Consider the following 21688-nt stretch of genomic DNA (forward strand, 5'->3'; position numbering starts at 1 on the left):
GACTCTGACCATTAACTGTCTGCCGTACTAGTTACGTACTAGTTTTAATTTACAAATCAACGTAGTTAAATTGTCCTCTTCATCACGTCCTCTCAGAAACCTTTCAAGAGGCAGCCTGTTACCTCCAGAATAGTCTGAGCTATTAATCTTACTTTCAAGATTGCTGTCTTATTTAACTTCTCATTATCCTATGTAATCTCCCTATTTTATAGCAATTATAATTTATTATTTGTTATCTCCATGTGTTTGCCATTGTTTCCCTCTCTGTCCTCCACTTCTGCTTGTGCAAAGTATCTCTGCCTTTCCAAGTCCTGGCCAAAGTCTTCTCTCCTTTCTCTCCTTTCCTTTTTTTTTGCTTCCGTAGATATTTGAGTGCCAGCCCCTTGCCAGAAGTTACATAAACTCCTTGATATGTAGGTACTGAATAAATGTTGAATGAATGAATGAGTGGATGCATGAAAAGACCCTTTTTTTAGTATACTAGTCAATACTGTTCTTACCTTTACTTAAACCCCATACTGATTAACATAATAAACCACATTCTTCTCTGCAGTCACTTCCTTTGGGAAGCTGGTTGAGTAAATAAGACATGTTTTCTTTAGTCTGTAGTTAAATACATTGCAACATACTGTCTGCACTGCTTTTTAAAATTTAGAGTTGACTCTCCGTGATTTCTATCATTTTCTTTACATTCCTCCGCTTATTTCTCTTGTCCGTTTTTGCTAAAGATATACAAGTATCTGTATATGTCATACAGATAATTACAGTAGATTAAACAAGTTTCCCCAGAGAAGGAAATGGCACCCCACTCCAGTACTCTTGCCTGGAAAATCCCGTGGATGGAGGAGCCTGGTAGACTGCAGTCCATGAGGTCGCTAAGAGTCGGAGATGACTGAACGACTTCACTTTCACTTTTCACTTTCATGCATTGGAGAAGGAAATGGCAACCCACTCCAGTGTTCTTGCCTGGAGAATCCCAGGGACGGCGGAGCCTGGTGGGCTGCCGTCTATGGGGTCACACAGAGTCGGACACGACTGAAGCGACTTAGAAGCAGCAGCAAACAAATTTCCCAAGGGCAAAAACAATTGTGCACAAAATTGAGAGGAAAGAGTATAATGATAAATAAGAAATGGAAAACTTGGCAGCAAAGTAAACCTTTTAATGGGTCTATAGGATGTCTTTGTTATATTAACAGCCATATTAAACCAGTTGAAATACATTACCTTATCAATGGCGTGTGTAGAACATTTTAGTAAAATGGAGAACATTGATAAACTAGGAATATAAATCATTTCTAAATTACACATGTATATAAAGTCTGTTGTTTTTATTATAATGTTTTCCAAAATTTGCATTTATAGGATCATTATTATTGATGATGCTTTATAACAAGTCTTACTTGATCCACCAAATTTTTATTATAAACTCCTTATTGACTGAATTTGTTTTTAATATCCTTGGGTCTACTGTGGAACTTAGCCCAGTACTTTACACATAGACAATGGTAAAATATTTAATACAGTTGCTCTCAAGCATTCCGTGTATGATGTCATGATGTATATGCTATAGCTGAATTCAGAAATTAATAGACTTTTCGATAGATAATAAGTTTCTATTCTGTTTTTCAAGAATGCTTCCTTACATGTTTTAAAGAAATTGACATGCTAGGATAATATCAAGAAATTCATATTTCTAATTAATGTGCTTACTCTTAAAATTAGAAATATCAAATGCGCTGTTCAAAGTAAAATTGAGCTAACAAAAAACAGACGTTTGTATGGGCTCTTATCTTACTGGTTATTTTTCACTACCCTAGAAGATAGGAGTTTTTAAAAATAATAATGAAAAAGATTAATCTTTTCTTCCAATTTTACATTAAACAAATATAAAATATTCTAACAAGCCATTTTTCCTATTATGTTGATAATTCTGGGTTTTATTGAAAAGGTTGGTGTTTTGATCTCAGATTAAAGGAAGTTTAGAAGACATAGGGATGAAATGTACAACAATGGGAGCTTGCAAGGTAAGAAATAGTTCTCCACTTGAATATCATCGGGCAGAAAATGCAGAGCCTGGAGGCTCAGCCTATGCTACTGTGTCCACCTGCACACTCACCTTCAGAGGAGAGGGTCAGACAAGGTAGGCCTTGGCAGCCAGCCTTCAGAAACCCTAGACGGGAGTCAGGAGTCAGAAAAAGCCTCTCTTAAAAGATTAAGGGTGGGAGGGGGGTTCATGTTTGGGAGCTCATGTACACCCGTGGCAGATTCATGTCAATGTATGCCAAAACCAATACAGTATTGTAAAGTAAAATAAAGTAAAAATAAGAATTTAAAAAAAAAGATTAAGGGTTTTATCAGAGGACTTATAATGTATTTAGTTGCCTTTAAGCTAGAACTTTTTAGTTCTTCATCTATTCTTTCTTTGTTGCTGATGTATAGTTGATTTACAACATTGTGTTAGTTTCAGGTATATAGCATAGTGGTTCAGTATTTTTGCAGATTATATCCTATTATAGGTTATTATAAGATAGTGGGTATAATTCCCAGATTCTGCCAAGACACATAATCAGTGACTCTAAAAAAAATCCTGTTTGGGTGTACTTGTACAAAAGTGTTTCCATCATTATGTGAATGTTGTTAGAAAACAGAAGCTATATTACCCAGAATACTTTCATTTTCTCCATAGTTATTGTAAAGCAAAGAGCCCAATTTATTATGCAGGTGTCATAATATGATTAGCTTTGACACCTGAAAGATTTTGCTCCATTTGTTCCCTTTAGAACAGATATTTTAAAATCTGTATTTACTTTATTTGGCTCTGTGGGTTTATCTATAAACTGTTCTAACCCATTTAGAACTCACCAGGGTACAAATCTAAAATAAAATAAGTAATATAAAAATACTGTTATTCACCATAGTTTAAATGAGTAATAGAATTTTCTAATGTGTTCAAGTAGAAATTTTGGATTCTTGCTTATGGAGAATAGGTCTGAAAGCTACATAAACTTTTGGTTAAGAATGCTTCAGGTGTAAGCCTAGTGATTTTCTTTAAAGATAGTTCAGTGTGTCTTCTTTCTTAGTCCTCCTCACAACTCACTGTCTTCCCATCACATATCAACCTACCGGATTTGAAACTTAGATTCTAAATAGAAATGTAAAAATACGGCACAAGGTGTTTTCCATTTTATTAGTGGCAAATCAACCTCTTCTTTTTCCTCAAGATCGGAAGAGAAATCTTCCTTTAAAAGATTTTTTCGATGATGCTAAATTTCCTTTTAGTCGATTACCAAAAATTCTTGCATATAAAGTACTTCCTCAGAACTCCAGGTTAGTGCACAGGACAGAAGCCTAGTTAATTAATATAGAGTAAACCTTCTGTACCATGGGTCCCTCATCCACAGATTTTTAGTTCAGTTCAGTCATTTAGTTGTGTCTGACTCTATGCGACCCCATGGACTGTAGCCTGCCAGGCTTCTCTGTCTATGGGATTTTCCGGGAAGAATACTGGAGTGAGTTGCTGTTTCCTACTCCAGGGGATCTTCCTGACCCAGGGATTGAACCCACATTTTTTGCATCTCTTGTACTGGCAGGCAGATTCTTTACCTGGGAAGCTATTCTGATGTACGCTAAAGCTTGAGACCACTGCACAGTAGAAATGCCTCTAGGAAACTAAAGTTTAACAGTGTACTTTTGTCTTATTTGAGGGTTGAGATGTTTATTTTTTAAACAGCCATATGAAGAATGACTTTTTATTTCTTTTAAATTTACTCTTTTGGCATTATATTGCTTTTTGTAACAGGGGTCTATTATATATTTCTCATATCGTCAAGTTCTACAAAAAAACTTTATCTCCCCTGATGAACTGGTAAACTCACTATATTTGTATATCTTATATTATTGTTTGCCTTTTTCACCTTTGCTGCCAGGATGTGTAGATAGAGCTCAATTTCATACTCCATTTTAGCAATTATTCTTAGCCTCCTTTTGCTAGGTGATTATCAGCCCCTTATTCCCATTTCATGTTTGTTCTTTTAGTGAAATGGCTTTTCTGTGGCCATATTCAAGGATAATTTTCAATATGGCTCTCATACAAGTATAATATGAACATGTGTCAAAGACCTTTTGTAACTTGTGAAGGATTTTACAGCTAGCTCAAAGGAGCCAAAGAACAAACACATATAGACAGCTGATAAATGTGAGAATGGATTTACTGATAGATGCAGAACTAGTCAGTATCCATGGGCAGTAACACGATGATTAGAATCATCTCTCAGGAGACAGGACAAGGCATCGATTGTGTCTCTATAGGACAGCCTTCATTTGCAATTTTAATGGCTGAGAATCATTTGATTACTGTCAGTTTTCTATAACTTTAGAGTTGTAAAATAATCCAGTCAGAGCCAGTGGAAGGCATATGACCCCTATAGATTGCAGTAATCCTGTGAGACTCTAGAACAATGCCAGCATTCCACTGAAAGAACACGTAGCAGTCTATCTGCTCACTGCAATCTTTCACGGTTTTTCCTGACAGCAAGGTAACGGGCAAAGAAATGAGTCCTTATATAGGAGCCTGAAACGGAGAAAGAGGATCTTCGGTAGATGAGAAAGGAGATATCCTGTTATTGTCTTCTCATTCTCTGTCATGAGTCGTCTGGCCTTGAAGGAGTCTCCATGTCCAGGAGTGAATTCCTGGGGATGGGAGGGAAAGATGGTTTTGCCATGGAGAAGCGGGACGGGGGCTGGGAAAGATTTCTTGCTGTATTTGACAAGCTACTGCAGTGGGTGGATCTCATCCAGTAAAACAAGAGTATTTATTACCATGTCATCTGATTTACTTCCTTATTTTTTGGTCTTTCTGTTAACCCTAGTTTTTAGCAAAGTCTTTTAGGCTGGCTTCAGGTAGGTAGCATGGGACTTTAAGAAAAAGCCCTGTTTATCCTAATTTATAGAACTACATGGGAAGCAGGCCCTTCAAGGCCATTGGGGTTGTGATGGTAATTAATGAGTGCCCCACTGCGGACCCCCAGTGACCTCATGGTCACTTTTCTTTATCAGGAAGTCTCATCTCTACATTGCCTCTCTTAGAGAATCTGGAGCCTTGTTGTTAGCTTAGTAAAGTGCTTTTCTTTCTTACCTTATTATTTTTTTTTACTTGTTAGCTTTTTAAAATTCACAGTACTCCATGTTGTTTATTTAGTCGCTCAGTTGTATCTGACTCTTTTGTGACCCCATGGACTGTAGCCCACCAGACTTCTTTGTCCCATGGATTTTCCAGGGAAGAATACTGGGATGGGTTGCCATTTTCCTCTGCAGGGGATCCTCCAGACCCAGGGATTGAACTTGCATCTCCTGCATTAGCAAGGAGGAGGATTCTTTTCCACTGAGCCACTGGAGAAGCCCAGCACTAGATGGGGTTTAATGAAATAGTTAATTAATTTTAATTAATTAGTTAATGAGTAAGGAGTGTTTGCATTAATTTGAATCAGTCTATTCATGTGTGGTCAGTCACGTCCAACTCTTTGCAACCCCTTGGACTGTAGCCCTCCAGGCCCCTCTGTCCGTGGACTTTTCCAGGCAGGAATACTGGCTGTGCGTGCATGCTCAGTCACATCCAACTCCTGGCAACCCCATATACTATAGTCCACCAGGCCCTCTGTCCATGGGATTTTCTAGGCAAGGATACTGGAATGTGTTGCCATTTCCTTCTCCAGAGGATCTTCCCGACCCAGGGCTCAAACCCATGTCTCATACATCTCCTGCATTAGGAAGTGGATTCTTTACCACTCACGCCACCTGGGAAGCGGTGAGTGATGAATAAGGATTCAGAAACATAAGTTACAGATACCCTATATTAGAAGCTTAAGTCTCATTTCTCTGATTCTCTTTTCTATAATAGTTGACACAACATACAGAAAGGCTCAGCACTTGAAAAACTATATACATAAATGAGGCGAATAAATTTGTGTACTAATCTTTGTGTTTTGGGGTATAAAAATTTACAGTTGCAGGATTAGGCAGATAATGAGTATCGATCAGCCTTTTGTGAGGCCACAGTTTTCAGTGAACAGACTCAGCAGTGTTAGGTTCTGGTTCCACCTCTGCTGCTGTAGTGTGAGTGTGAGAAACAGTTAAGCTCTGCAGTCTTAATCTATAAAACTCATTCTTTGAGCTAATCTTTATCGAATCATTGTTAAGTTATAGCGCAACATGGTCCATGCCCTCAAAGAGCTGGAAACACTTGTTAATAAATAAGCACAGCTGATATATTATAGGTACAGTGAATGACTTCACAGAGGAGGTAATGCTTAAATGGATTCTTCTGCAAAGAGGTGTCATCTCCAGGCAAAGCAAGATAAGGGCCAGAGAGGAAGGGAGGGAGAAAGGTTATTCAGGGGAGGGGATCATTGAGAGTACATGAGCACAGAGGCATGAGCAAGATGCCAGGATTTGAGTGTGTGAGCCTGGTGCACTGAGAAACAGAAGTAGGTAGCAACCAAATCTTGACGAGTCTGGTTTTTAATCCTTAAATTTAAAAAGTTTGACTAAAAGGTCTCTAATGCTTTCTCTAGCTTGGATTCTGAGCTGAGATATTGTTAGTGAATGATAAGGAGTTGATATGTTCTGACTGGGCTTACCTTGTGACTCAGCTGGTAAAGAATCCGCCTGCAGTGCAGGAGACCTGTGTTCAATCCCTGAGTTGGGAAGATTCCCCTGGAGAAGGGAAAGGCTACCCAGTCCAGCATTCTGGCCTGGAGAATTCCATGGACTGTATAGTCCGTTGGGATTCCAAAGAGCAACTTTCACTTTACTTCAAGTTCTGATTAATCTGCAGTTCCTGTATTCTATAGTGACAGCCAGGTAATTTGGTTGACCGAGACTTTGAGTTCCCTTTTGTAACTTTCAGCCTTTGCAACCATTAAAGGATGGGAAATATAGTGCAAATAACTTTGGTCACATCCCTCTCTTGTTGCTTCGTCCTTAATGTTACTGTCTACATTTTTTCATTTCCTTCTCTTCTGGAAAATTTCAAATGTATAGAAAGTAAACAATAGGATGATACAATTCCATTATCCAGATTTGACAATTACCAACATTCTTGTTTCGTTTATTCTTCTACTCATGTCCTCGTTCAGTTTTTATTGTCATTATTATTCTTACTGTTTCTAGGTGTCATTTTTGTACATTGAAATGTACAAATCTTATATGTAGGTTTTTGACAAACAGATACACTTGTGTAATCCACATCTCATTTCAATACAAAACAATTGCATCTTCCTTTCAAATTTCCTTGCTCTCCTTTCCAGACTCTCCCTAGCCCCATACCTCCCTCCGGTTGAAAAGACAAAACAACCGTTTCCTTAATTTTTTATTTTGCCTTAGATTAGTTTTGCCTGTTTTAGAACTTACATGATGGCATCTCCTATAGGTACTCTTTTGTTCCTGTCTTGTTTCACTCACTTACTGTCTGTGAGATTCATCCACGTTGCTCCCTCCACCACCAGAAGTAGTTCCCTCCGTTGTGTTGCTTAGCATCATTCTATTGTTTGAATTTACTAGTTTCTCAGCCATTCTTTCGTATGTGTTACGCTTGTTTCCAATCGTGTGCTATTGTGAATGAGGTTGCTAAGGACATCCTTATATACACTGTTTTGTAAAAATGTTTTCAGTTCTGTTGGAAGCCCCTCTAGGAGTGAAATCACCCGGTGTATGTTTAACTTTATAAGAAACAGCCAGTTTTCCACAGTGGTTATACCAACACAGGCTTTCCAGGTGGCGCTAGAGGTAGAGAACAACCAGTGTACCAGTGCAGGAGACATAAGAGACACAGGTTCCATCCCTGGGTGGGGAAGATCCCTGGAGGAGGGCATGGCAATCTACTCCAGTATTCTTGCCTGGAGAATCCCATGGACAGAGGAGCCTGGCGGGCTACAGTCCATGGGGTCACAAAGAGTCGGACACAATTGAAGCAACTTAACACACATAACACACTTGAGAGTGACACCTCCTCTGCATCCCTTCTGGCATTTGATGTTGTCTAATTTGGGGGCTTCTCTGGTAGCTCAGCTGGTAAAGAACCTGCGTGCAATGCAGGAGACCCCAGTTTGATTCCTGGGTCAGGAGAAGATGTAGGCTACCCACTCCAGTATTCTTGGGCTTCTGTGGTGTCTCAGATGGTATAGAATCCATCTGCAGTGTGGGAGGCTTGGGTTCAATCCTTGGGTTGGGAAGATCCCTGGAGGAGGGCATAGCAACCCACTCCAGTATTCTTGCCTGGAGAATCTCCATGGACAGAGGAGCCTGGCGGGCTACACTCCATGCATGGGGCCACAAAGAGTCAGACACCACTGAACAACTAAGCACAGCACAGCATATCTTTAATTTTAGCCATTCTTGTGCATATGTAGTGGTATCTCATTGTGGTTTTTATTTGCATTTCCATGATGCCTAATGATATTGAATGTTTTTATGTGCTTATTGATCATTTATATATTTTTTATCTGTTAACAGTCTATTATTCATTTTTAATTGGGTTGTCTTTATTACTGAGTTATAGTAATTCTTTATGTATTCTGGATACAAATTCTTTGCCAGGTGTCTGTTTTGTGAATATTTTCTCCCACTCTGTGTTTTGCTTATTCAGTTTCTTAGCAGTGTCTTTGGATGATCAAAAGTTTTATTTGATTGAGTCTATTATCTAATCTTTATGGTTATTACTTCCTATTTAAGAAATCTTTGCTTGCCCTCAGATTGAGACTATATGTCTCCTGTCTTTTCTTCTAAAAGCTTTATACCATTAGCTTTTATATTTCAGTCTGTGATCCATCCATCTTAAATGAACTTTTGTTTTATGGTGTGAAGTTGGGCTTTAATTCTTATTTTTTCCATATGGCCATCCAGTTCTAGCATCATTTGTTGAAGAGACTCTTTTTTTCCTATTGGATTGTTTTGGAACATTTGTTAAAAAGCAGCTGACCAAGTGTTGGGTCTGTTCCAGAGCTGTGTTCTCTTCCTTTGAGCTATTTGTATATCCTTATTCCAGTATTGCACTGTCTAGATTGCTTTTGTTTTATGATTAGTCTCGACTCCAGTAGTGTAAACAGTACAACTCTGTTGTTCTTTTTTAAAATTTTTGTGGCTATTCTAGATCCTCTGTCTTTCTACATAAACTAAAAGTCATCTTCTATATTTTTATTACAAAGCTTGCTGGGATTATGAATTTTTTATAAATCATTTAGGGGAAAAAATAACTTTTTAATAAATCTAGAACCCATGAACATGGTATCTTTTCCATTTATTTGGGCCATCTTTAATTTCTCTCAGCTGCATTTTAGGGTGGATGTTTTGCATACCTTTTGTTAAATGTGTTTCTAAGTAGTTTGTTATTTGATGCTATTCTAAGTGAATTTTTTATTTGCAGTTTAAAAATTTTCTCTTGGTGGTATACAGAAATACAGTTGATTTTATACCCTAAGATACTGCTATACTTACCAATTTTTTAACACACATTTTTGAGCACCCTGAACTATCTTCCCTTCATGTTTTCATGTGACTTTTTAGACTTGAATGTCTATGTCTACCCCGTATCTGCCCCTAAAGAGGGCCAGTGTGAATGCAGTGGCATTTGTGAAATCTTCTGACACTTTCCCAGCTAGACTCAAAGAATTGCTTCCCTGAGAGTCTATTAGAGCACTTTCCACTTTTGGTTTTGAATGAGCCGTTCTTTGAAGGCAAGCACTATGCTTTTCCTTCTTTTTTATCCCCATAATAGCTGGTATGGTGTCTTGGCTCACAGTTTAGGAATGTACCTTTTCAACATTTATCTCAGGACCCATAGGGAATTATGTAGCTCTGGTGGGAAACCCTTACAGGCAACTTCAGTCAGTTGGAAACAAGCCCCAAAGTGTATCTTAAAAAGGGAAAACAGACTTTTTTCCAGAAACGCGTTCCTGTGTTCCTCCTATTTAAAGATCTGTTCAGTGGTGGATGATCTACTTACACTCCAAGCGACTTTGGCTTTTTTCTCCCAGTTTTGAACATTTGTGGATTGTTTCTTCTCACTTCCTTTTTGTTTTCCAGGTGGCTGACTGTGCTTGGGATGAAACAATAAAGATATATGATCCTGTTTGTCTTACCATGCTGGCTTGAGACAAACTTCTCCATTCAGAAACACAGGAGACTGACTGAAGAACTGCTCAGCAGGAAATAAATTACTGATACTATAGATTTCATGTTTTTATATACTATTCATATTTCAAAGTTTAAAAATTCATTTTGGAATCAATTTTGAGGCAGCTGATAAAGACTTTGGCTCACTATTTAAAGCCTGGTACATAAGCCATATTTCTTAAAATCTTAAAAATAATTGAAGTTATGGTGTATGGTGTATCTTGTAGTATCTATTAAAATAGAACCTATTATAAAATGGATTAAAATATGGGAGCTCTGTAGATTATATTGATAGTGATATATTTCACTTTTAATTTGTCATTTTTGATTTAAAATATAATGACTGCTATTGATAAAAATCAAATAAACGGTATCTCTTGATCATTTATGATTTTATGACACCCCTACCAAGGTTACTTTTTCTAATACAGTATATATATATATAAAACACTATATAATATAGATACATCTATGGTTATAGTAACAGGGCTCTAATAACTGCAGATTTATTCAGCGATTATTTATTGAGCATCTACTACATGCTTGACACACAGGATGAAAGAGATTCTCTCAAGGACTGGTGTCCGTCAGACATGAGAACATGGGAGCTTTCCTGGTGCTCAGTGGTAAAGAATCCACCTGCCAATGCTGGAGACTCAGGTTCAGTCCCTGGTCCAGGAAGATCCCACATGCTGCAGAGCAGCTAATCCACGTGCCACAACTTTTGAGCCTGTGCTCTAGAGCCTGGGAGCTACAGCTACTGAGCCCACATGCCTAGAGCCTGTACTCTGCAACAGGAGAAGCCACCACAATTAAAAAACCTGCACACAACTAGAGAGTACCCCCACTCACTACAACTTCAGAGAAAAGCCTGCACAGCAACAAGGATCCAGCAAGCCAAAAATAAATAAATAAAATTATTGGGAAAAAAAAGATACTGAGAGTTAAGAGCTTACCTATGTTTTACTTTTATTCAAATATTTTTAGATATTATACCCATGACCCTATATTTCTTTCTTCCTATTTCTCTCTAATCAGATTTTTGAAAAACTGGTCACTGGGCAAAAAGTCTTAGGTCCTACCAAGGTTTCAGGAAATTACCTTAAAACTAAATAATGAAATACTTAGTTAATTCATAACTAATAATGAAATATCCTAATTAATGCCATAAACCCTCCTTACTAACTCCTTAGGTCTTGAAAAACCTTGAGGTGTGATGATCCATAAAAAATTAGGTTGAAAGAGAAAAAGTAGTAGAATAGACAACTTTGTTCAGGAAGGAGGGGATATATGTATACCTATGACTGATTCCCTTGCGACTCAGCTGGTAAAGAATCCATCTGCCATGTGAGAGAGCTAGGTTCCATCCCTGGGTTGGGCAGATCCCCTGGAGAAGGGAAAGGCTACCCATTCCAGTATTCTGGCCTGGAGAATTCCATGGACTGTATAGTCCATGGGATCCCAAAGAGTCAGACATGACTGAGCAACTTTCACTTTCACATTGCTGATTCATGTTGCAGTTTGACAGAAAACAACAAAATTCTGTAAAGCAATTTCCTTCAATTAAAAAGTGAAGAAATTTAAAAAAATGTTACCATTGGCAAAAACTGTCATTAAATTTTTAACAAGTTTTTGAGAATTTTTAAAGAGAAAAATACACTTGTAGTTATCAGAACAAAAATAAAATATATGTGTATTGTCTAATTTACATATTTCCCAGTTTCTGCAGAAAAAGAAGACACCTTACAAGATACAAAGATTAAAAAAAAAGGAAACAAAAGTGGAGCAAAGCGTGAGCTTGAAAATATATTTTCTAAGATTAAGTTTTAGAAAGTTGCTACTGGAAGGATAAATGGGAAGTCTGGTTCAGTACAGGATGCAGTGGCTAAGGCCTGAGGGCAAGGACCTCATTCTGGCTTGGCCCTAGCACCATGCCTGGCACATAGAAAGTGTTCAGTGAATATCTGTCGAATGAATGAAAGTATTACAGAAAGTATTAACTCTTTTTGGTTCTTAGACCAATCAGTGCTGTTTTTGAGAGGCCCCCATAGAGAGGACACTGCTTCACATGACCGTCTTGTAAGATGCTCAAGCGCATCCTTAGAGCTGGCATGATGATGAGGTCACTTCATAAACTGCTTTTGTGTTGCTTCCCTCCGTAAGAAAGACAAACTGTTGAACCAAGTGTATGCAGCTCAGTAAAAGCAGGTTCACAGTTGGTATTCTCTGTATGGACAGAATTTATAATAGACCTAAAATACCTAACCCAGATCATGTTTACAATGAAAGGAAATGACTTATTTTCCTTTTAGAATGCAAGAGATTTTATTAAAATAATTTATCATGTATCATTTGAAACAGACACTGGTAATTAAAAAACTAATATCCCTCTCGATTCCCACGCCCCCCCCACCCCCCGCTGTTTTGGGGATGTTAGAGCTGTTTAGAACACTACTTCATAATACTTAACCTCAGGTGCTTGAGGTCTATTAATCTGAAAGAGGGTGGAGGAACATTTATTCAGTGAGTTCCTTGAGCTAGGATTGTCAAGCTAGAGGGAAAGGAGCTGGATTCTATCCTGAAAGAGAATGCACAAGATTTTTAAATTCTTACTAATTCACGAACCAAGCAGCCTCTGGACTTTGAGAGGACAGCCAGTCCTTCCCTCTAGGTCGGGAAGATCAGAGTTTATCTCCTGGCGGCTGAGTTCTTGAGTTTCATCCCCATCTGCCTCTACCAAGTTCCTCCTGTACCTGCAGTGAGAGCTCAGCACTGAGGAGTGACTGCAGGAGAGGGGAACTCAGGTCACTGGGTATCTTCTGTGACCTGGGCATCACATGAGATGCTTTCTGTATCTTATTCCCTTTAATCTTTATGACATCCCTGCAAGGAAGCCCTCCCATTTTCCAGACACAGAAATGAAGGCTCTCAGGGGCCATAATTGCCAGGAAGTACGGAGCTGGAATTTGAAATCAGCTATGACTGGATCTGGTCCTGCCACGTGGCTTTTTTCTTAGAAATAACAGAAACTGGCCCACTGAGAAATAGGAAGTTGTGTGACTCTCTGGTAACTAGATCCTCATCATTCCTAAGAGAATTGTTTCCAAGTCTAAACTGACAAGATTGTGTTTCCAAGTTTAAAGAGCTAAGAAACACCGTGGTCCTGGGGTGGCCCTCCTAAAGCATCTCTCATCTGGGAAGACTCAGGCTGAGGGTCAGCTGTCCCTTCTGCTTTTGGCAGTGAGCACTCTCTGTGTATCTTAGCTATAATTTGGCTCTTCCAGAAATGAACTCATTAATTTCTTACTTAATAGGCCTCTTTTTTGAAAGAGATAATCTACTTATATGTTCTTGACTTCCATACTGACTACTCCCGAATCTCCTGCCTTCCCCACCTGGCTCTCCCAACTGAACCAAATTCATCTTGCTTACTACATGGGCTCCTCCTGCATGTGCGTTTTTCATTTGTTGTCAGTACAGTCCAACCCAGGAGCTCAAGCTAAACTAATGCCATCCCTGCTCCTTTCCTTATTCCCACCTCTCCACTCCAAGACATATCAAATCAGTCACTAAGTCCCATCCCTTTTACCCCCTAAATACTGCTCCACTCTGTCTCTTCTCCTCAATCCAAACACCACTGCCCTAGTTCAAGCCCTCATTAGCTTTTCTCTGGACAATCGCTGCAGTTTCCTAAATGATGTGTCTGTTTCGAGTTCTGTGCCCTCAGAGCCATCCTTCTCAACACAGCTGCCGGAGGCTGATCTAAAATGCAATCTGATTACATCAATTTCAGTGTAAAACCTTTCTCTGCTTATAGGATTGCCTACAGGAAAAAGTTCAAGCTCACTAACCAGGCAGCCGAGGTCCTCTGGGGCTAGCTCTTGCCTCTATCTGCAGCGTTGCTTCTCTCCACAGTCACAACTTTGTGCCCCAGGACCACCAGCATGCTCACAAACTCCCCGTGTAATGCTCCAAAGTCACTCAGGTGATTGTTAGCCGGCCTCAGATACTCACCGTGTAGAACCCTCCACTGGCTGAGTGTCCCTGAAACATGACATCTGGCTTTCCCTGAGACTGACTGATACGAGAAAGGGAAAAGTCAACATGGAAGCCTCGGTCTTTTACACACTCATCTCCGGAATGAAGCCATTACCTCTGCTGCCTCCTGTCAGTAGCGACCACTCAGACCAACTCTGCTAGAGCGTGGGAGGGGCTCACAGGGCCTAAAGATGCGGAAGCCAGCAATCTATGGGGACTCTCTTAGAGGCTGGTTACCACAATGTGCTTTTATAGACAGGTGTGTATGATATGGAGAAGGCAATGACACCCCACTCCAGTGTTCTTGCCTGGAGAATCCTGGGGACGGGGGAGCCTGGTAGGCTGCTGTCTATGGGGTCGCACAGAGTTGGACACGACTGAAGCGACTTAAGTTTATTTTTTTTGAAGGAAGGCTTATGTATGCATCCATATAAGCACACAAAAAACTGAAGTGTTCATGTCAAACTCTTAACAGTATCCAGCTCTCTGTAGTGGGGCTGGGGGTGGGAAATATTGAAGACAGCAAGTTCTCTTATTTATAAATTCTGTTTTCCTCTTACATAGTATAATGAGCATGCCTTATTTTTGCAATTAAAATAATGAAATAGGACCTTATTTCCTTCTCCAGGAAGCCTTCTCTGATGCACTTCTCAGGCTGATGTTGCTGCCCTCCTTGGCACTCCCCTGTTTCTGGCACAAGCCCCCACTGCTGTATAAGTGTCATTGTGTTACCCTATCTCTTCCTGTGAATCCCTTAAGGACTAAGAATCCTCTGTGGCTAAGAGACGGCCTGGTACAAAACACTAGCTGGATATATTCACCAAATAAATGAACTAAAGGATTTATCTAATGCTGTAAAAATTTATTGTGTGGCTCCAAAGAAAATGGACCCTAGATACCAGTAGGTCAAATAAGTTTTTTGACCTTCAGATTGACATTCATGTTCAATTAACCTTGCTAAAAATGGTATTCTTATTCCCACCCCCCACCCCCCATTTTTCTTCAGGAGATTTCTCATTTTTTCTTTTAGGAGCTTATCTAGTAACTGGTGTGGGAGATGATATTAACTTTTTAAAAAATGAAAGCCCTAATGGAAAAGAATTATCTGCAGTAAAGTGGAGAAAATGTACTCTTCCATGCCAATGCAGGTTTCAAATTAAGCTAAATATTCTTGCCTAAATGAGAAGAGTAAGATAGCTGAATCAGCCTCAAATCTTTTACTTAATGTTAGCATCACAAATGGAAGCAATTATAATTGCTGGCAGAAATGAATCATTCTAAAACTAGGTCTGTGCAGACAATTCTTTATATTCACTTAATATGGCTTAAAACCACCATTCTTTGATTGGAACAACCCCCAGAAGTAGAACAGTGGTATTTGCTGATGCTGTCTTTAAAAAATTAATTTTCAAAGTTTTTATGAGTGTACTTTAAATATAGGCTTATACCACATACACAATTTCAACTGTTGCTTCAAACCTCATTTTTTAAAGAAATAACATCAACAGTTGAAGAACAGAGTCCCTGAAATAGCCAATGGTGTGTAACCATAGATTGTAGCTACAAAAAAAAAAAACAAAAACCCACCCAGAAACCCAGGAATTCCCCAGGGAACCGGAAGCACGCCTGTAAGTATAATACTATCCAGTGTTGTTCCTGGAAAGTTGGCACAGGGTCCATTCTGAAAACATTTTTTTTGAATACTCACCTGTGGCAGGGGGGAGGGAGAGGGCCATACTAGACCCTGGGCATCCCAGCTAGAGACAGGTCTCTCTCCCACCCACGTGAGCTCCCAGCACACACAAAGCTGGCTAAGATGAAAGATCGCTATGATGGTACCTATCCCCGACGTAAACTGTTCTTTTCTTTCTGGCCCCAGTAATTAATAATCGCCGCTTCAACATATGGACTGGAAATGATGCGGTGGAAGTGTGGAGGACAAAAAAAGAATTGCTGGGGAAATGTATCGTGTGTATTAGGTCATTGCCGTAGTTAGAAGATTGGGATTCTGGTGGGTAACAGAAGTGAAGGAAACGGAGAGGTAGGGCGCCGCGATCTCCAGCCCTCTTCCTTGCTCCCAAGCCCTGGTCAAGCCTGTCATGTTTAAGTAGCACGAAAACTAAACTGTGCTCACTCTTAGCGGTGACCTCGGCTGGGCGAACCCCTCCGATGCTGAATTTACTGGTCCGGACGTTACTTTACAGAAAACGAAATTCAGATTAATGGAACACACAAGTCTTGCACCTGCAGAAATTAAGAATTTCATTATTTTTACTCTGAGTCAAATAAGAAGTAAACAGTCCACCAGTCCTGTGGGAGGCGGACATTTCCTGGGCCGGGGAGCCAGGAGGTAGGGGTTGTCCTGCTTCCCAAAGCGGCCGGCTGTCGGTTGCGCGGATCCAGAGAAAGCTGTATCAAGTCTCATCCCGGGTTCCTGCCCCTGGGACTATGCCCTCCCCAGCCTCCACGCCCGCACCCCCCAGAGCCTCCAGTCGCTCCCGGCTCACCGCTGGGAACCGGCGCCCCGGCGATCCTCCGGAACCATTAGACGCTACTTGGACTCAGAGTCTGCTTTTGGCTTATCTTTGCCTCGCTTGCAATAGATGTCCATGCCCCCAGTACCCAGGCTTTGCAACCCCGCGAGGCCACGGCACCCCCGGAACATCCCTGCGCTCCTAGCCGCGAGCGTAACCCCGGGTCCCTCCGTGGAAGGCGCGGGACTGGAGAGCCCGTCGCCGGAGACTAGAAGGGACCGGTTCGCGCCCTAAGTGAAGCACGCCCCGGTGGCGTCCTTGGGGGGGCTCTGGGTTCCTTCAAAGTTGGGGCGTTGGCACCCGAGCATCCGGGAGCCCCGCAACCCGCGGGCACCGAAGTTTCTCTCTTCCCTGGCCGGCAACTGAACAGGGTCCCGCGGCTGCGCCGGGAGAAACTGTGGGTGGAAAAGCCGCTGCATCTCGCGGGGAAGGGGGCTGAGGGCGCTGTCACTTGTTGAGGCTAATAAACGCGGCGCGACCCCGGAACGCTGTTGTTTCTAAAATCTTTAGCTGTGCCCGCTATCCCCCAGCCCGGATCCGGGAAGGAGGGACGAGCGCGAGCGGCTGGCAATGCAGAAGAGGGGCCCGCGCCCCGACAGCCGACCCGGGTGGGTGCTGGGGCTCCCGAGGGGAGCAGGTCCGGTCCCCCTCGCGGCAGCTGCCGAGGTTTCCAGCCGCAGAGCGTCCTCCCTGCCGGTGAAACCGCGTGGGACACAACCCATCGCCGCTCGTCACCTACTTACAAGTCGCTGTCGCTAGGATTCCCGCCACTCCTCTCAGACCAGCCCCCCACCTCTGCCACTTTTCGGAGTCCCCCGCCCCCGTTCCTGCCTCCCCGGAGCTGCGGGGCAGTCGGACGCGGAACCGCCGAGCCGCGAGGACGCCTGCCTGGAGCTGCCTTCTCTCCGCAGCCAAGCCGGCGCCCCCTGCCCTTCGCCGCGGTGCTGGGCGGGCGCCCCTGCCGCCCTCGCTCCGCTCATCCCGGCCTTCTTCCGCGCTCTCCTCCCGCCGGTCCCGGAGCTTCGCCACCGCCGGGTGCGGCGGGGCAGGCGCGATGCGGCAGCTGTGCCGCCGGGGCCGCGTGCTGGGCATCGCGGTGGCCATCGCGCACGGGGTCTTCTCCGGCTCCCTCAACATCCTGCTTAAGTTCCTCATCAGCCGCTACCAGTTCTCCTTCTTGACCCTGGTGCAGTGCCTGACCAGCTCTACCGCGGCGCTGAGCCTGGAGCTGCTGCGGCGCCTGGGGTTCATCGCGGTGCCCCCCTTCGGCCTGAACCTGGCTCGCTCCTTCGCGGGGGTCGCCGTGCTCTCCACGCTGCAGTCCAGCCTCACGCTTTGGTCCCTGCGCGGCCTCAGCCTACCCATGTACGTGGTCTTCAAGCGTTGCCTGCCCCTGGTCACCATGCTCATCGGCGTCCTGGTGCTCAAGAACGGAGCGCCCTCGCCGGGGGTGCTCGCGGCCGTGCTCATCACCACCTGCGGCGCAGCTCTGGCAGGTGAGCTGGACCCGCGCGGACCCCCGGCCCACCCCGGCCCACGAGCCAGTGACCTCGGGGATCACTCAGTGCAAAGCCCTCACTTCCAGATGGGGAGACTGAGGCAGAGAGCTTTGAACGCGGTGGCTCCGCTAGCAGATGGGACCCCTGAGACCCAGCCGAGTCTTCCTCTGCGCTCCGGCCTCCTCCTTTAGAGTCCCCACTCCCACTACTAGTCCGGGTTTCCGACCCCCGCCCCTGTCTCGCTCCGTAACGCCCTTCCCTCCTCGCCCTCCTCCTTCCGTCTTCCCCCTTTATTTCTTCCTTCCTCCGGGAGGGGGTGGGCGAGCCGCCCTAGCCTGGGAGCTATAGCCCCCAGACCGAGACGGAAGGCGGGGGCCGAGAACTTCTCTGGGTCACGCGGGGCCGGAGTGGGCCGGGACGATGCGAGCTAAGCTTAAGCCCCGAGGCTAGCTTGGGATCTCCGGAGCCACGCGGGGGGCTGCAGACGCTAGGCAAAGGTGGGCGGATTGAGACTCTGGCAGGTTGGGCGTGGAGGACTGAGCGAGGTGGGCGCCAGCGGAGCGGGCAACCTTCTTTCGAGGGTCTCCCCATGCCCAGCCTGCCCGGAGAATAGCCACGAGCCGGGACCCCCCTCTCTCTTCTGTGCCCCACGGAGGCGGCAGTCGTACCACGTGCCCAGGCGACACCCATGCCAGCTCGGGGAAGCCACAGCGCCTACCCCGAGGGTATCGGTGCTGTCCGGAGCCTCTGTCTTGGAGAGAGGTAGACGGGACGCCCCCCGAGGATAAGAAAGGGAGGGCGTGCCTCTCCTGCCTCGAACTGGGCAATTGACTGTACTTGGCTTTTCCTTTCGATACGCGTGGGTAGAGCTAGGGCGCACACCCTACTTTCCAACCTACGCCGTTGCCCCCAGTGGATACCAGCTCCCGCCAACCCAGTGTCTTCTCTGTTTCCTTCCTGCCCTACGTTCCTCGGACCTCTCTCGATGCGCTCCAGGAGCCGGTGACCTGACCGGCGACCCCATCGGGTACGTCACCGGCGTGCTGGCGGTGCTGGTGCACGCCGCCTATTTGGTGCTCATCCAGAAGGCGAGCGCAGACACGGAGCACGGGCCGCTCACCGCGCAGTACGTCATCGCCGTGTCCGCCACCCCGCTGCTGGTCGTCTTATCCTTCGCCAGCACCGACTCGATCCACGCCTGGACCTTCCCCGGCTGGAAGGACCCGGCCATGGTGACCATCTTCGTGGCGTGCATCCTGATCGGCTGTGCCATGAACTTCACCACGCTGCACTGCACCTACATCAACTCGGCGGTGACCACCAGCTTTGTGGGGGTGGTGAAAAGCATCGCTACCATCACTGTGGGTATGGTGGCCTTCAGCGATGTGGAGCCCACCTCTCTATTCATTGCTGGCGTCGTGGTGAACACCCTGGGCTCCATCATTTACTGTGCGGCCAAATTTTTGGAAACTAGAAAGCAGAGCAACTACGAGGACCTGGAAACGCAGCCGGGGGTAGAGGAGGCGCAGCCAAGTGGAGATCAGCTGCCGTTTGTCATGGAGGAGCTGCCCGCAGAGGGTGGAAATGGCGGGTCAGAAGGTGGGAAGGCAGCAGGTGGCTCCACTCAACCGGGTGGGCAAGAGGCTAGGGGCAGCCCCAGAGGGGTCTCGCTGATGGCTAGGAGCTCGCAGATCTCAGACAGCCCTGAAGAAGTGGGCAGGAGTTCATTAAAGGATGCTTACCTCGAAGTGTGGAGGTTAGTTAGGGGAGCCAAGTATGTAAAGAAGGATTATTTGATAGAAAATGAGGAGTTACCCAGTCCTTGAAAAGGAAATGCACGTATGTATATATGTACATACACTTATTTTATATGTGAAAGATGACATATTTTAATGAGAAGCCGCCCAGTTTCGTGCTTGGAGTGGGGAAGGGGAGCAAAGAAAGAAGCTGAAATGTCTGACTGCAACACAATTAGTACCCATGTGAATTATTTAGCCTGAGAATAGCAAAGGCATCACAGAGGCAAAAGAATGTGAAGGTGACTAGCAAACTAAGGCAGGGTTTCAGCTGCAGATTCTTAGCACATTTTTGGTCATTATGACCACAACCAAATATCTGAATGTATGGAGAGTCCTTCAACCACCCCCTCCAAAAATGGAGCATAGAGATGATGGCAGCACTTAATTAAGTTCAAAGATTACATGCAGGGGCACCTTTTTGACAATAGTTTGAACTATAGTTTTTATGGCCACTTTGGAAGAATATACTATTGAAATAACATATTTAAATACACTGAATTAATGTTTACTGTTTAAAATCACCTGAAATATGTTTACTCTAATTTTCCTCTGTTTTAAAATATATATAAGTGCTCTACTCTTCTATTGGTAGAAAATGTTACAACTATTTTGAAACTGAATTCTTAGCTTTAATCATGAAGTTTAAAGTTGGCTTTTAGTAATTAAAAATATTTGAAAGGTTGTTTTAGTTCATTGCTTTGTAATATTTGTTATTGAATGCCATAACCTTTTTAAAAAACAGTTTTACTGTGTCCAGTATTCTTTCAAGCAAATGCAATGGCTGATGTATAATTCAGTGTTAACTGAAACCCAAACAGAAATGAGACCGTTCAGTTAAGCTAGGCCTTTCAAGTCGCGCTGCACATCCTAAACCGTGTTACAAAAAGAGTAACTGCTATATTCACTTTATGATATTTTTCTATCTTAAATTTGTCAAAATAAAGTATGAGTCTCTGCTAAAAGGTATATTGTTAGAAATTTGTCTTCAACACATCTGTGTTCTGTTGTTGCTGTGTGGCTTGCGTTTGCCCCCTATGAGTGGTGTTTAGTATCTGGGGTGCAGGGCTCACCCCCCATCAGGAATTTCCTAAATTAGCATGGCAGTTTGGTTTCAAACAACAACGTTAAAAACACTCTCATTTTCCAGTCAAGGAAAAGTAAAGTAAAATAAAGTCCTGCCTCATGCTGCCTTGTGAGAGCCATCCACAACTGACTTTAGTTAAGATGGAGTTTGAAATGTAATAAAAGCAGGAAGCCAGGGGAAGTCTTCCTGTCAGCCACCTCCCAGAGTGTACTTGGAAGGTGAAGACAGTCATCATTTGCCAGCATGTTTCTGAGACTTTATTTTTCTTCATTTTCCAAAGATCAAAACCAAGCAAAAAGCAGAGGCATCAGTTTTTCTCTACAAGCTGGTAAGTGTCATTGTGATGGTTTGTGATTGGTTCTGGCTTGCTTGTTTTCATCAGCAATTGATGTTTCCATAGGTACCTCTAGAAGCCATTTAAGTGGTAGGGGCTGTCATATGGCTGCAGTTAGAAATGGTTGACTAGAGTTATAATGACTTCTTTCAAAATAAGCATTAAACGTAATGCCAGCATGCCAGAAGGCAACATTCTGTAGCTACTCTATGAAGCTGAGAATTTGTGAAAAG

The 21688-nt window shown here is 43.5% G+C and overlaps 2 protein-coding genes across 2 annotated transcripts in view; both read left to right on the forward strand.

Annotated features, from left to right (window-relative positions):
* PEX7 (peroxisomal biogenesis factor 7) overlaps positions 1 to 11762 on the forward strand; it is a 74613-nt gene extending 62851 nt beyond the window's left edge. The window contains exon 10 of the mRNA XM_005684804.3: positions 10078 to 11762. Within this exon, the coding sequence (XP_005684861.2) occupies positions 10078 to 10146 (69 nt within the window). The 3' untranslated portion in view covers positions 10147 to 11762. The remainder of the gene's footprint in view (positions 1 to 10077) is intronic.
* On the forward strand, positions 16514 to 21003 carry SLC35D3 (solute carrier family 35 member D3). Its single transcript, XM_013966559.2, has 2 exons — positions 16514 to 18235; positions 19235 to 21003. The coding sequence occupies exons 1-2, from the start codon at positions 17794 to 17796 to the stop codon at positions 20062 to 20064; spliced, it is 1272 nt and encodes a 423-aa protein (XP_013822013.2). The 5' UTR covers positions 16514 to 17793; the 3' UTR covers positions 20065 to 21003.

This window comes from Capra hircus, chromosome 9, assembly GCF_001704415.2.
Source record: "Capra hircus breed San Clemente chromosome 9, ASM170441v1, whole genome shotgun sequence".
Lineage (NCBI taxonomy): Eukaryota > Metazoa > Chordata > Mammalia > Artiodactyla > Bovidae > Capra > Capra hircus.